We start from the raw sequence: 14,715 nt of genomic DNA on the forward strand, positions 1-14,715 counted from the left end.
ATGTAATCAACTTCTACCCTCAGCCCAAGCACCCGGGGTGGAGCAGGGTGAGCTGTGCTGCTGCTGGAGAATCAGAGTGGTAGGGATTGGAAGTGACCTCTGGAGGTCCATTCCAATCCCCCTGCCGAAGCAAGGTCACCTAGGGCAGGTCACACAGGAAGGCATCCAGATGGCTCTTGCAAGTATCCAGAGAAGGAACCTGCATAACCTCTCTAGGCAGCCTGCCCTGGTGCAAGGAACCCATCAAGAGGAGCTCTCAGCTCTTTCTGCTGCGTGCCAGCCCCCGCTGCCACCACTCCCTGCTCCTGGAGCAGCCACAGCACATCACTCATGGCTTTCTAAGGTGGGGGGTGGCCAGCAGGATCTCCAGGACTACCCCTACCAATCCCTGCTTCCTGCTCACCTGCTGATGATGATGGCTCCTTTGTAGAGGACAGAGACTGCAGGCATCTTGCTGGCAGTGGCAGCCCAGCCCTGCCTGGTGCCTGCCACTTCGACTCGGCAGAAATCCGTTAAAACGATGGGAAAAACACCCAAACCAGCAACCAACCAGGCCAGCAAACACACCCGGGGGAGGGGTCACGTGGTGCCCCCATCTGCATGTTAATTCCACCCAACGCTCCCCCAGATCAGCTCAAAACATCTCCAACTTCAGATTAAAGCTTACGCAAGCCCATGCCACCCAGCGCCGGCGCCTTCCCCAGAGAGCTGGGTGGGAGCTCTGCTGTGCCCCCCCACCCAGTCTCCCCGTCCCAGCTGAGCTGTGCTCAGCTCCACTGAGCAGGGTCACTATTTGGGGGCATCCTCTGGTGTGGCTTTAGGGAGAGGGGTGGAGGACAGCAGTGCTGGGTGCAGAGGGTGTGTGCTCACCAGCTCAAGAGGCTTCAAATCCACAGCGCAGCTTCAGAAGCGGAGTGCAGGGCTTGAAGGGGGTCCCTGGTTAGAATCGTGGGACTGTAGCACTGGTAAGGTTGGAAGAGACCTTGGAGCTCCTCCAGTCCAGCCACAGCTCACAATGCCAACCACTGCTGCTGATCCACTGCCGCTGTGCCACCTCCCTCAGCGCCACAGACAATGGCTTTAAACACCTCCAGGAGTGAGGACTGCACCACCACCACCCTGGGCAGCCTGGGACAGTGCCTGAGAACTCCTGATGGAAAGAAAGTGTTCCTCCTGTCCAACTTGATCCTGCCCTGGTGAACCTTGAGGCTGTTTCTTCTTGTCTGGTCCCTCTGCAGGGCTCTCCTACCCTCCAACAGATCCACACCTGCTCCTAGCTTGGTGTCATCTGCAAACTTACTGATGCTGGACTCAATCCCCTGGTCCAGATCATCAATAAAGACACTGAACAGGACTGTGCCCAGCACTGATCCCTGGGGCACACCACCAGTGCCAGCTGGACGTGACACCATTCACCACCACTCTCTGGGCCCTGCCCTCCAGCCAGTTCTTGACCCAAATCAGAGCGAATCTGTCCAAGCCACGAGCTGACAGCTTGGCCTTGAGCTTGTCATGGCAGAGAGTGTCAAAGGCTTTGCTGAAGTCCAGGTAGGAATCCAGCCACATCCCTGGCAGCCTCTGCCAGGCTCTGAGAACCACCTCCAGAGAAGAACTCTCCTCTAATAATCATCCTGAACCTTTCGTGGGGCAACTCCAAGTCATTTCCTCTCATCCTATCACGTGCTCCCCAGGAGCAGAGCCTGACCCCCACCTGTCCTGCACCCCTGCTAGCTCTGGGGGACAGCTGAGCTCAAGGCTCTTGGCCCTGATCTCACCAACGGTGCCTTCCTGGTGCTCTTCCCACAGCACCTCCCCAGCCTTATTAGGTGGGCAGCAGTGTCCACCAGGACAGCTCAGCTGGGGTTGGGCTGGGGACAGCAAGCTCCTTGCTGAGTCTTTGCCTTGGTCCCATGATGTTGGCTGTTCCCTTCTCATTTATGTGTTTTGATCAGCAAGAGGTTCCCCAAGGGCCACCTGAAGCTTTGCTGGGCAAGTGCAAGGTGACCTAAAGCAGTGCCAAGGGGGAAAAAGGTCTCCTGCACTTTGGTTGTTTGGGGCTTTTTTCAAGGTGACCTCTCTTTGAGGACATTCAGGTGAAACACAAAAATCTTGAGCAGATGAAACCTTCAGGTGGCCAAACCTCTCCTAAAAACTGAATTCATTCTGTGGCAAGATCAGAACCAGGATAAAGAGAGTCACTGAGGTACCAAACACAGCTGCATCTGGACAGACTTCACACACCACCCCAGAGTGCCAGCTGGAAGGGACCTCTGGAGATCAACCAGTCCAAGCCCCTGCCAAAGCAGGGCACCCACAGCAGCTTGCCCAGCAGCACAGTGCCCAGCTGCCCTTGGAAGCTCTCCACACAAGGACACTCCACAGCCTCTCTGGGCAGCCTGCTCCAGGCCTCCAGCACCCTCACAACAAACAACTTTCTCCTCCTGCTCAGGTGGAACCTCCTGGCGGCCACTTTGTGCCCATTGCTCTGTCCCTGGGCACCACTGACAAGTAAGGACAATCTCCATTCCAGCACCAAAAGTCAATGGGCAACCTTCTGAAGTCCTTTGGGGCTCTGCTGATAGATTCCTTCTCAGAATGACCCCTTTGAGACATGGGACAGAGCCTTGGCTGGAGCAAATCAGCACTACTGAAGGGAAGAGACACCATGAGCACTGGAGACAGTGTTGGTGGGACAAGTCGACCTCCCTGACCAGCTCCAGAGGAGCTGCATGGAACCAGGCCAGCCCAACCCAAAACATGCATTTAAAAAGGGGTGTTTTCCTGCCTGGCAGGTCAGTGGCTGCTCAGGGTGGGCACCCTGCTTCTGCAGCTCAGAGCAAGACCTCCATGAACTTGTCTGGGGCTTGGGTGCGCAGCACCTTCAAAACCACATCCAGGAGGCTGTGGTGCTGAGGGAGGTGGTGCAGTGGCTCAGCAGCAGTGGTTGTGAGCTCTGGGCAAGAGGTTGGGTCTGACAAACTCAAAGGCCCCTGCCAACCTCAACAGGTCTATGGTTCTATAATCTCTTCAAAAGCCCAGCATGGGACCACCAACCACTGCCAGCTGCACCCACAGTGATGCTTGCCCTTCCCCACCAGGGCTTCCTGAGGCCGGGTGGAATGCTGCAAACAACACGTTTGTTTGGGTAGCCCACAGGGAAGAGGAACAAGGTTCAGCTTCCAAGTTCACCTCCAAACCCTTGACTCCATCTCCCAAAACACAAACTGATCTTGGCAAAACAGGTCCTGACCAAAGGAAGCTCAAGCCGTGCAAGTGCAGGGTCCTGTTGCTGGGGAGGGAAAGCCTCCTGCACCTGCACACATGAGGGGGGAGCTCCTGGGAAGTAGCTCCATAGGAAAGCAACTGGGAGTGCTGGGGAGCAAAAAGCTCCCCAGAAGCCAGCAGTGTGCCCTCATGACCAAAAAGACCAGTGGTGTCTGGGGGAGCATTCAGAGGAATGTGGGCAGCAGGGCAAGGAAAAGTCTCCTGCCCCTATACTCTGCTCTAGGGAGAGCACATCTGGAGTCCTGGGTCCAGTTCTGGGCTCCCCAGTTCAGGAGAGACAGAGAACTGCTGGAGAGAGTCCAGGGCAGGCTGCAAAGCTGCTGAGGGGCCTGGAGTAGCTCTGGCAGGAGCAAAGGCTGAGAGCCCTGGGGCTGAGAGCCTGCAGAAGAGCAGCCCCAGAGGACATCTGAGCAATGCTCAGCAAGAGATAAAGGAGCTGTGGGGGGCAAGAGGCTGGGGCCAGGCTCTTGTCAGTGGTGCCCAGGGCCAGGGCAGTGAGCACAAAGTGGCATCCAGGAGGTTGCATCTGAGCAGGAGGAGAAAGTTGTTTGTTGTGAGGGTGCTGGAGGCCTGGAGCAGGCTGCCCAGAGAGGCTGTGGAGTGTCCTTGTGTGGAGAGCTTCCAAGGGCAGCTGGGCACTGTGCTGCTGGGCAAGCTGCTGTGGGTGCCCTGCTTCGGCAGGGCGTTGGGCTGGGTGATCTCCAGAAGTCCCTTCCAATCTCACCCTGCTGGGGTCCTGGGATAAGCAGCATCAGATGCTGCTGCTGCCACTGCCAATTAACATCTCTCTTGATTAGGGAAAGTTTCATCACAGTTGTTTCAGAAGTTGCTCAGCTTGCAGAGCTCAGGCTCCTGCTCAGGAAGGATTTACAAGCCACCTATAACCTGCTTGAGGGTCCCAGCCAGGCTCTGTATGGCCTGAAGGCATCTAATGCCATCTGCTCAAGCTCTTGTCTGAGCTGGCACCCAGCTGAGCAGCTCAGAGTAAACCCAGCTGGAGATGCCAGGCTGCCACCCCTGGGAACCACTGGGGAGACCTTGTCCTTCCAAAGGGAAGCAAAGCAACACCACAGGGCTGGGTGCCATCTGCCCAGCTGCTTGACTTGTGTGCCCCCCTGCTTCTTGCCTGCCAGAAAAAGGAGTCTGAAAACTCCTTGGAAAATACCCAGCTTGTCTTTTCAATCAACATGAAAAGATTTTTGTGGGTTTTTTTTTTTGCTTGCAGAAAGTATTTCCTTAAGCTGCAAGCTGGAGTGAGACTCTCTCAGTCATCTCCACTCCACAGCAGCATGGATGAGAAGGGGGAGGAGCAGCTGTGAGTGACATCAAATCAAGCCTTCGAGCAGGTGGGAAAAAAAATGCAGATGGCAAAATACAGCCCAGGTCAGGTACATTTATAGGGAAGTTGCTAAGAGATCATCAAGGGGAAAGTGGAGGAGAGAGTACACAGAGGGGGAGTGGGTTCTGTGCCAGTAGCCCTTCCTGCCACACTGGTGCTCTTCCCCCATCCTGCTTCCTCTCCTCCACCCCCCTGAGCTTTTTGCCAAGGGGCAAAGAGGCCACGCAGCTGGTCCTGGAGCTGGCTCTCACCTCCTCTGTCTACAGCTACCTGAAGGGACATTGTGGAGAGGCTGCTGCTGGGCTCTGCTCACAGGTAATTGGAGACAGAAGAAGAGGGAATGGGCTCAAGCTGAGGAGGTTTAGGTTGGACATTAGGAAAAACTTTTTCATGGAGAGAATGGTCAGGGAGTGGAATGAGCTGCCCAGGGAGGTGGTGGAGTCACCAGCCCTGGCTGTGTTTCAGGGGCATTTGGATGTGGTGCTTATGGATATAGAATCAGTCAGGGTTGGAAGGGGCCACAAGAATCAGCTAGTTCCAACCCCCCTGCCATGTCCTGCAGGGACACCTCACACTAGATCAGGCTGTCCAGAGCCTCATGCAGCCTGGCCTTAAACACCTCCAGGGATGAGGCTTCCACCACCTCCCTGGGCAACCCATTCCAGGCTCTCACCACCCTCACGCTGAAGCACTTCCTAACATCCAGTCTGAATCTACCCATTTCCAGCTTTGTTCCATTCTCCCCAGGTCCTATCACTGCCTCACAGCCTAAAAAGTCCCTCCCCAGCTTTCCTGCAGTCCACTTCAGATACTGAAAAGCCACAATAAGGTCAGCTCAGAGCCTTCTCCTCTTGAAACTGAAGAGCCCCAACTCCCTCAGTCTCTCCTTGTAGGAGAGGTGCTCTGGCCAAGATGAATCTTGTAGAGTAGAGTTATAGGTTGCACCTGGTGACCCTGAGGGGCTTTTCCAACCTGAATGTTTCCTCCATTCACTCACCTCCTCCTCCAGGGCACCTCACTTTCTACCAAACCACCCAGCTGTGATCATTGCCAAAGCTGGAGCAGATGTGGGCCATGGATTTGGCTGGGTTTCAGAAGGAAAAGAGAGAGAGGATGACTGGGAGGAACATAGCCCACAGGAAGGTGATTTTGTTGTCCCTCACCCCTAACTACAAGCAAGCAGTGCTGGGAAAATCTGGCCTGCAGGAGGTGGAAGCCTTGGGTTTAGTGGCTTTGGGAGCATCAGCACTGCATGGTCAACAGAGGGGCAAGAGCCAACACTTGGGGCTAGATGAGAGCTTCTGAGCACATTTGGTCCTCAAGCTAAGGGCTTCAGCTCCTGCTGTCCCCAGCCAAAGAGTTCTTTGCAACCTGTCTGCCCAGGTGAGGGTCATTCCCAAGTCCTGTTAAGGCCATACAAGCAAGGAAACAGAGCCATCAACATCCTCAGTCCAGTTCCAGAGACCAAGCTCCTCATGCTTCAGCACTGCCTGAAGGTAACAACAACATCTGGAAGAGTTGTGCAGCCCAAGCCATGGCCTGGGGAGCTCCTTTGGTGGCTGGAAAGGTCACCTTATAGGAAACTAGGACTAAAAAACCATCTCCAGCACATGAAAGGTGGTGGTAGGACAGCTGAGAAGCTGTCCTACCACATCCCCATCTGAAGAAGACCCCTCCTGGAGCAGTATTTAGGAAGAGAGGCTGCTCCAGGTGGAAGCTAGGCCAAGCTTGGTCTGCCAAAGGCTTTACTGGGAAGGCTTTATGCCAAGACCCTGAATCCAGCCCAGTTGAGTGTCCCAAATATCTCCAGTCCAGAGCCTGGAGGTATCCGCTGGAGGTGCAGATGAACACCATTTAAACACAACCACACAAGACAGCTTTGTTTTCACCTCAGCAGGTCCAAGATGTGGTGGCACATCACACATAAGGAAGCCTTCCTCCCTCCTATTCCTCCTCCCACGAGGTAGGTGATCTGCTGCCCTGCTTGGAGAACTGGTACTGGGGGTCAGGCCCAGTGAAGAGTTAACAGGATTATAAACCTCCTGCCTCTCTAAATCCCCTGGGATTGGACTGGGAATAAACCTACAGCCAAGGGCTGGTCATTGGTGCTCTGCCAGCCAGGCCACCCTTTTGTTCTCCCCACACCTCCTGGGGAAAAGGTGAGAACCTTGGCAGCAAATTCCCCCAAGTGAGTCCCTGGGAAAGAAGATGGGAAGGAGGAGGGAAGGGAAATGACTGGGTACAGAAAGATGGGAAAACAACCTTTGGGGAAAGGTCTTGGTGTGTGCTGCTGAGCTGAGAGGCTTGGGAGGAGCTTTGGCCTGTCCTTGAGCTGCCAACATCCCTGCACCCAAGCCCAGAGCCCAGCACAAGGAGCAGTGCTAATGCAAAGAGGGTTGGAGGGCATCCTGGGTGGATCTTAAACCCCAGCAAGCAGCCAGCAGCGAGTCTGCATGCACTCTCTGCTCCAGCCATGACACCTTGTGTCCACAGCATCGACGGGCACCCTGGGGCTCTTTTAGCTCCCCTCGGGTCTGACAAAGCTGCTGCACAAAAGCCACCACAGCCAAACCTGCTGACAGCCTGCAGCAGCTCTCTGGAGGAGAGCAGCCACCTGGGCGAGCCTTGGGGTCACACCAGTAAAACAAAGCAGTGCCATGGGCTGAGCCACTGGTCCAGACGAGCAACTGATGATGCCAAGTGAGGTCCCACCACGGCTCCTGTTTACTTATTAAATTCCTATTTCAAACTCTAAAATTAGTCTTTTAATCAGTGGCAGAGCAGGGCCCTGCTTATCAGAGCACCAGGGAGGTGTTATCTCCCCACCATCTGCTCACCACCCTCCGCTGTGTCCTGCTGAAACCGCCAGACAGCCAAACGCTAGCTGCTGGCATCTGGCACCCATCACACACTGGTCCTCCCTGTACAAAGCTGGCCACTCCTCAGCTGAAGTTCCTTGGCTATCCCAGCAGACTAAGCTGGGGGTAGGGGGTTTGCTCGCCACCTCCCCCTCTCCCCCCACCCCTTCCCGGTGTATAAGCAGGTTTTTGAGGTGGGGGTTGAACATTTTTGCCTTGCAAGTGCAGGGAAGCAGAGCTTGGCAGCTCTGTGGAGCCAGGGACAGCCAAAGGACCCAGCTGAGGCTGCCGATGCTGCCGGGCAAGGCTGCAGCTCTGCCTGCCCCCATACACACAGCACAGCCCCACGCCAGCAGCCCCCACCAGTGACAGCAGCCTGTGGGTGCTTCCCGAATCGCAGCCCACGGGGCTGAGCCTGTCCTGCACTACCTCCTTCTGACCAGCGACGGATTCTGCCCGTTCTGCACCCAAAAGCAGCAGAGAAGCATCGGTGCGGCACCCCAAACCAACCCCTCGCGTGAAGGCAGCTGTGGCCTCGGGGTGCTGCCCTCCCCAGGCTCCCTGCCCTCCCCGGGGTGCCCCCAGCCCCTCGCTCCAATGACCTACTTCAGCCGGAGACGGTCGGTGCCCCAGCGGCGTCCATGGTCCCTGGTGTACGCAGGGTGCTCCGGGCTCGCAGTCCCCTTGGCTGGACACCCAAGCTCAGCCAACCCAAGAAAGCCTCTGCCAAAGCTCAGGGTGGCCCCAGGAGCCCGCCAGGCCCCCCGCCGGCTCTGGATCCGGCCCACTGACCCCCAGTTAATCGGCTAAAGCTGCGCGCTCTGAACCCTGGCCCCGGCTGCAGACGTCCTCCCGCCGGCTCTCGCTGTCCTACATAGACATCTGCAGCCAACCGGCACCAGCTTTCACCTCCCTTCACCTCTGCCACGCCTGCACCCACCTCGGGGTCCCTGCTCCGCACCCACCTGCCCCCCAGAGCCAGCACGGGGTGGACGTGGCCCCTCCAAAGAGGCTGAGTGGGAGCACCCAGCAGCGGGGCTGCACCAAGAGCAGGAGCACCCTCAACTGCAGGTCGAGGCTGAGAGGGCTTCCTCAGCTGCTGCCGCCAAAATAAATCCCCTTCCCCACCCCCACTCAGGCTGCGACTGCTCTCACCTGTGCCCTGCCCCTCCCAGGCGTGGGTGCTGTGGGACTCCAGTGAGACCCTACACACCAGAGAGGGGTCACCATAACGAACCCAAACAAAGCCTGCAGCTATCCAAGGCGTCACCAGATGCATTCCCCTTAACCCCCCCAGGGCTGCTCCCAAAAAGAGGAGTCCAGGCCACCGAGCCCCCTCCCCTGCACGCCAGCATCCCGCCCCGCCGCTCCCCTCCGCTCACCAGTAAATGAGAGAAAGCCCATCGAAGCGCTCCAGCTCTCGGCCAGGGAACTGGAGGTAGGACATCATCTGGGGCCACCCTTCCCCGCCGAGCCCTTAGGGCTGCCACCATCGGCTCCCGCTGCCCGGGGCCATGGGCTCAGAGTGCCAGCGGCCGGCACAGCTCCCTGACACGGCTCCCGGCCGCAGCCGGCTGCATCTAATCCCAGACGGACAAGCATGTGATCGCCCCTCTGTCCGCTCCCCCCCGGCGCAGCCCCGCCGAGGGCTCCGCTCCTCTGCTGCTGCCAGTGCTGGGCTGCCCTGTGCCCGTTCCTGCTTGGCATCTCGAGGCCGGGGCCACGCTGGGTGCAGTGCAGTGAGCACCTCCACCATGAGACCACCACAGCACCCAGCAAAGATGTCCCGCGGCTGGTGAGCGGCCACCAGCGGGACACAGGGAATCGTGGAACTGTGGGATGGGATGGGTTGGAAGGGACCGCAAAGATCATCCAGTTGCAACCCTTTGCCCTGGGAAGGGACACCTCTCATCAACCCGAGTTGCTCAAGGACTCATCCAGCCTGGCCTTTAACACCTCCAGGGAGGTTGTGGATCACAGAATAAAAGAATGTGATTCTATGACCCAAAACCTCCCTGAGCAACCTGTGCCAGTGTCTCCCCACCCTCACTGCAAACAATTTCTTCCTCATCTCCACTCTCAGTCTCCCCTCTCCCAGCTCAAAGCCATTGTCCCTTCTCCTGGCACTCCCAGCCCTTGTCCAAAGTCCCTCCCCAGCTCTCCTGCAGCCTCTTCAGCTGCTGAAGGCTTCTCTGAGGTCTCCCTGGAGCCTTCTCTTCTCCAGGCTGAGCAGTACCAACTCTCCCAGCCTGTCCTCACAGCAGAAGTTCTCCAGCCTCTCATCATCCTCATGGCCTCTTCTGGCCTCTCTCCAGCAGCTCCAGGTCCTTCTTGTGCTGGGTGCCCCAGAGCTGGAGGCAGTGCTGCAGGTGAAGTCTGAGCGGAGCAGAGAGGCAGAATCCCCTCCCTGTGCTGCTGCTCTCCCTGCTCTGGCTGCAGCCAGCACACAGCTGGCTCTGTGCTGCCAGCGACCAATGCTGGCTCCTGGGCACTTTGGCACCAACTGACACTCTCAAGGCCTTCTCCTCCAGGCTGCTCTCAGCCGCTCCTCATGCAGCCTGGATTTGTGCTTCTGTATTTGTCCCTTTCTCCCTGTCCAGCACCAGGGACAGTAAATTGAGTGTTTATTCAGCATGATGACCCCTTCAGCTCCTTGCCATGGGCTGGCAGCAGCTGTTAATGATGATTGGAATACAGCCATAGAGTGTCACCTGGGCAGGCTGCAGAGCTGGGCTAGGAGAACTCTGCTGAGATTCAACAAGGGCAAGGGTAGGATCCTGTAACTGGGGAGAAACAGCTCCATGGAGCAGCACAGGCTGGGGCTGAACTCCTGGAAAGCAGGTCTGGGGGAAAGGACCTAGGAGTGCAGGTAGGCAACAGGATGACCATGAACCAGCAATGTGCCCTTGGAGCCAAGAAGGTCAGTGGCATCCTGCGGGGCATCAAGAAGAGTGTGTCCAGCAAGGTAAAGGATATTCACCTCCCTTTCTACTCTCCCCTTCTACTCTGCCCTGATGAGGCCTCATCTGGAGTCCTGTGTCCGCTTCTGGGCTCACCAATTCAAGACGGGCAGAGAACTGCTTGAGGGGGTACAGCAAAGGGCTACAAAGACGCTGAGGAACCTGAAACATCTCTGTCATGGGGAAAGGCTGAGACCATTGGGGCTGCTTAGCACGGAGAAGAGCAGCCTGAGGGGGATCTCATCAGTGCTGATCAACACTTCAAGGGTGGGTGTCAGGAGGATGGCACCAGGCTTTGTTCACTGGTGCTCAGTGACAGGACAAGGGGTAAAGGGCACAAACCTGAAGGTGAGAATTTCCATCTAAATATGAGGAGGAACTTCCGAGGCTTAAGAGTGATGAAACCCTGGAGCAGGCTGCCCAGAGAGGAGGTCGAGTCTCCTCTGGAAACATTCAAAATCCACCTGGATGTGTCTCTGTGTGACCTTGTCGAGGTGCCCCTGCCTTGCTCAGGGAGCTGGACTCAATGCTCTCCAGATGTCCTTTCCAATGCCTACCATGGTGTGATTGTCAACCTACCACCACCCATTTAAAGCCACTTGCCAATGTCACCAACCTGCACCAAGCCCAGGCTACAGTGACAGATGCTGCTGTCCTCCTGCCCACCACTGCCATCACTGCCAGCAGGCTGCAGTATTGCCAGTTACAGCCTTTGGGGCACAATCCTTGTGTTCCCCTCCAAGTTTTAGGTTGTCTGTTCAGAGCCCAGCACCAGAGTGATCCCTGTTAGGAAAGTCCTGGGAATGAGCACTGGTGGGCAGAGGGAAATGGTTTGAGCTGGGGAGAGCTCATCCACATAAACCTCTCATGCTGGAGCTGTGGGGTCAGAGCCAGTACTTTTGTGCTTCCCTGTAACCATGAATGGACAGACAGCAGGACAGGCAGACAGATCACTGCTTTGGAGTGATGGCAAAGACACAACTGAGTGCTGTGTGTGCTTCATCTCTCAGACACCGTCCCACAGGACCAGCCCAGGGCAGCCAGCACCTGAGGCTGGGTGAGTCCAAAGGATTATGAAATGCCTTCACCTGTCCCCATCCCGCATAGCCTGGGAAAGCCACCAGGGCAGCTCCTGTGCCCACCTCTCCTCCCAGCTCCAGGTAGTGCTTGGGGATAACAGAACAGTTGGCATGGTGGCGTCTGTCTGACTGCTGCTGCCCAGCCCTCAGCCAATCTGTCCCACAGATGCTGGACACAGCAGGACTCTAGGGACTTGGTGGTGGCCAACAGCATCTCCAGCCAGGAAGGTGACATCTCCCTGCCTGGAGATGACGCTGACCTCGAGGTCAGTCCTGCCTGGGTGCCAGGGACCCAGCTCCACCGAGGTGCCGGTGCCCTGGAGCACTGACCTTGAGGTCAGTGTGGCCACCCACGCTGTGACAAAGAGGAGGGAGGAGGCTGCTGGGCGGACCAGGGCCGGGAGGGTGCAGGGCCCCGCGGCGCCCAGCAGCCACCCAGGAGGATGTGCCATCCCCGAGGCGACAGCCGCCGGCCCTGCTCGTCGGGTGGTACCGGAGCTGCTGGGGAGAAGGGGAATGAGGGCTGCTCCCGCTCCTCATCCTTTCCGAGTGACTGTGCAGGACGTGATGGTGCCAAAACTCTTTTCACCTGCCACTTGCCAGCAGAATGACAGGTCCCCTGAGAAGGCACAGGCGGGGACGGCCGCCACCACCAGGGCTTTGTCCCCAAGCACCTTTAGAGGCGCAGCTCTGCTTTGCACCCTGCCCCTTGCCAGCCCTCGGCAACACATCCCCCGAGTCATGACCGAAAACCCCGCGGCACGTTCTGGGGGTAGAGCAGTCCCCAGCTTGGTGACCTGGCCGAGGGGTGCCGGTGAGGGGAGAGCCACCTGCTGCCAGGGCTGTCGCAAGGCGGGCGGTGCCCCGGGCCGGGATTGCGCCGGCGGCTGAGGCGGGCAGCAGGGTTTGCCGAAACCGCGGGGAGCGGGCGGGCGCAGGCTGCCGCCGTGCCGCGGCCGGCTCAGGGCTGGGCTGGCCTCTCCCAGTCTCATCAGCTGGGATCGTCAAAGGTGGTGTCACCACGCTGCGGGGCAGGACAGCACCCAGGGGCATGGCGAGGCCACCTCCGTCCTGCATTGGTGCCAGCCGTAGTGCCCGGTGCCCTGGAGCATCGCTTCCATCTCCCTCCTCGCAGGTGCTGCGCGCACCTCAGGGCTGCTCTATAGACGCCTCCCCCCTTTCCTACAAGGCTGGGGGTTCGGAGTGTCCCCCGAGCCAGGCTGGTGGGGTGAGTCACGGAGACATGCCGGGGAGCAAGGTGCTGCCTTGCCCTTTCCTCCGCCAGTTTCCGTGCTGGCGGAAGCTGAGCATTATCTCCCTCGCCCATCAGAGGCAGCTGCCCCCTGGGTGTTCTCCAGCTGCATATTAATAGAGATGCAAACATTACACCCCGGAAATTCCCAGCCTTGACATCATGGGCCAGAGCCTGCCGTGGAGCCTTGACCTTTTTCTCCCTCTCGATGGGCTCTGGGGAGCTTGTGATAGGGCAGTCTCTGCCTTGGGACTTCCCGGCTGCAGGCGACATTCCTCTGCAGGCAGCGAAGCTCCTTTGGCATCAAGGGCTTGGAATTCCTGGGGCTCATCTCCAAGCTGCCAGCAGACCAGTGCTCCTGTTCTGGTGCCCAGGGCTGCAGCACTGTGTCACACAAGAGGCAGAGGGGACACCTGTGCGTAACCCCTGTGGGGCTAGGGCTCCTCCATCCTCTCCATCCCTTCTTGAGACAGGACAGTAAGGACCAAGGGCAGCTGCCACAGCTGCATGACCCCTAAGCCACCAGCCCCATTGTGTGATGTTCGGTGGCCTCGTGGCTGGGGACACAGGACAGGGACCTAACAAGTCGGAGGTGTCCTCCTCTATCCAGCCTTCCCTGAGTTAGCTGTGGATGCTCCTCATCCCTCCTTGATACCCACTGTGTGTGCCACTGCTAGCTGTCCTCGGCCTGGCACTCCCAGCACCCCAAAGCCACCACACCAGTGACTGCACCAGTCACTGGTGACAATACAGCTCCTCTGCTTCATGCCACACCAGGAGGATGAGGAAGAGCCAAACTTAATTTATTCTGTGCTGCATTTCCATGTCAAATGAGTCAGAGCAGAGGCCTCACTCAGCTTTTGTTTTGCTTGGCGGAGAGTGCCAGCTTTCGCTTGGTGCTGGCTCACTGTTTAACTGCCTTGATGGCACTTGGGCTTGGACCAGCAACTGCAGCAGAAACAAAGCCACTTCCCTGCCCCTGCTGCCAGGGCAGGAGCTTTCCCAGCTTTTGGCTTGATGCACTTGTTTTGTTTGGGGAGGGACTTCTGACAAGGGCGGGGAGTGGCAGTGTGAGAGGCAATGGCTCGGAACTGGGAGAGGGGAGGTTGTGAGTGGAGATGAGGAACAAATTCTTTGCAGTGAGGGTGGGGAGAGACTGGCAGAGGTCCCCCAGGGAGGTTGTGGATCACAGAATCACACAATGTTATCCTCCCTGAAGGTGCTGAAGACCAGGCTGGATGAGGCCTTAAGCAGTCTGGTCCAGTTGAAAGTATCCCTCACCTGTGGCAGGGGGCTGGAATAAGGTGACCTTTAAGGTCCCTTCCAACCCAACTCAATCCATGATTCTATGAGACCAGCTCAAACTCATCTTCTGCACAGTAACTGGAAGCCCCTCCTTATCTCTCACCGAGTTGTGCAGCAAGAATGAGTTTCTTGGGAGGTGGTTTCGTGGCAGAGGGCTTAGAAATGGATACATTTTAAGGTCCATTCCAGCCCAAACTGAGCTTGGTCCATCAAGCTCCGTATTTCACAAACCCCATTGAAAGCTCTTGGGACTGCAGGCTGAGGCTGGAGCAGCCAGGCTGGGGTGGAGGCTGCAGGCTGGGGCTGACAGGCTGGGGCTGGGGCAGCCAGGCTGGGCTGGGGGCTGCAGGCTGGGGGTGGCAGGCTGGGGCTGGGGCAGCCAGGCTGGGCTGGGGGCTGCAGGCTGGGGGTGGCAGGCTGGGGCTGGGGCAGCCAGGCTGGGGTGGAGGCTGCAGGCTGGGGGTGGCAGGCTGGGGCTGGGGCAGCCAGGCTGGGGTGGAGGCTGCAGGCTGGGGGTGGCAGGCTGGGGCTGGGGCAGCCAGGCTGGGCTGGGGGCTGCAGGCTGGGGGTGGCAGTCTGGGGCTGCCAGGCTGGGCTGGCTGCTGATTTCAGAGCAAAACCAGCCCTAAAGGGAGCC

At 58.0% G+C, this 14,715-nt stretch overlaps 1 protein-coding gene across 7 annotated transcripts in view; it reads right to left on the reverse strand.

The window, feature by feature from the left end:
* Positions 1-8,530, reverse strand: part of LOC135180599 (syntaxin-binding protein 4-like) — a 61,436-nt gene extending 52,906 nt beyond the window's left edge. For 5 of the 7 annotated variants that reach the window (XR_010304500.1, XM_064153166.1, XM_064153165.1 and 2 more), the window contains exon 1: positions 404-471. Coding sequence is in view for 4 of the 7 variants with exons in the window: in XM_064153166.1 (XP_064009236.1) it covers positions 404-450 (47 nt within the window). In the remaining 3 variants the exon portion in view is untranslated. Of the gene's footprint in view, positions 1-403; positions 472-8,088; positions 8,162-8,447 lie in introns of those variants that run through there. The other 2 variants (XM_064153169.1, XM_064153168.1) reach the window with 2 other exon arrangements.
* Positions 8,531-14,715: the final 6,185 nt, after the last annotated feature.

The sequence above is a fragment of the Pogoniulus pusillus genome, chromosome 13 (assembly GCF_015220805.1).
Source record: "Pogoniulus pusillus isolate bPogPus1 chromosome 13, bPogPus1.pri, whole genome shotgun sequence".
NCBI classification, from domain to species: domain Eukaryota; kingdom Metazoa; phylum Chordata; class Aves; order Piciformes; family Lybiidae; genus Pogoniulus; species Pogoniulus pusillus.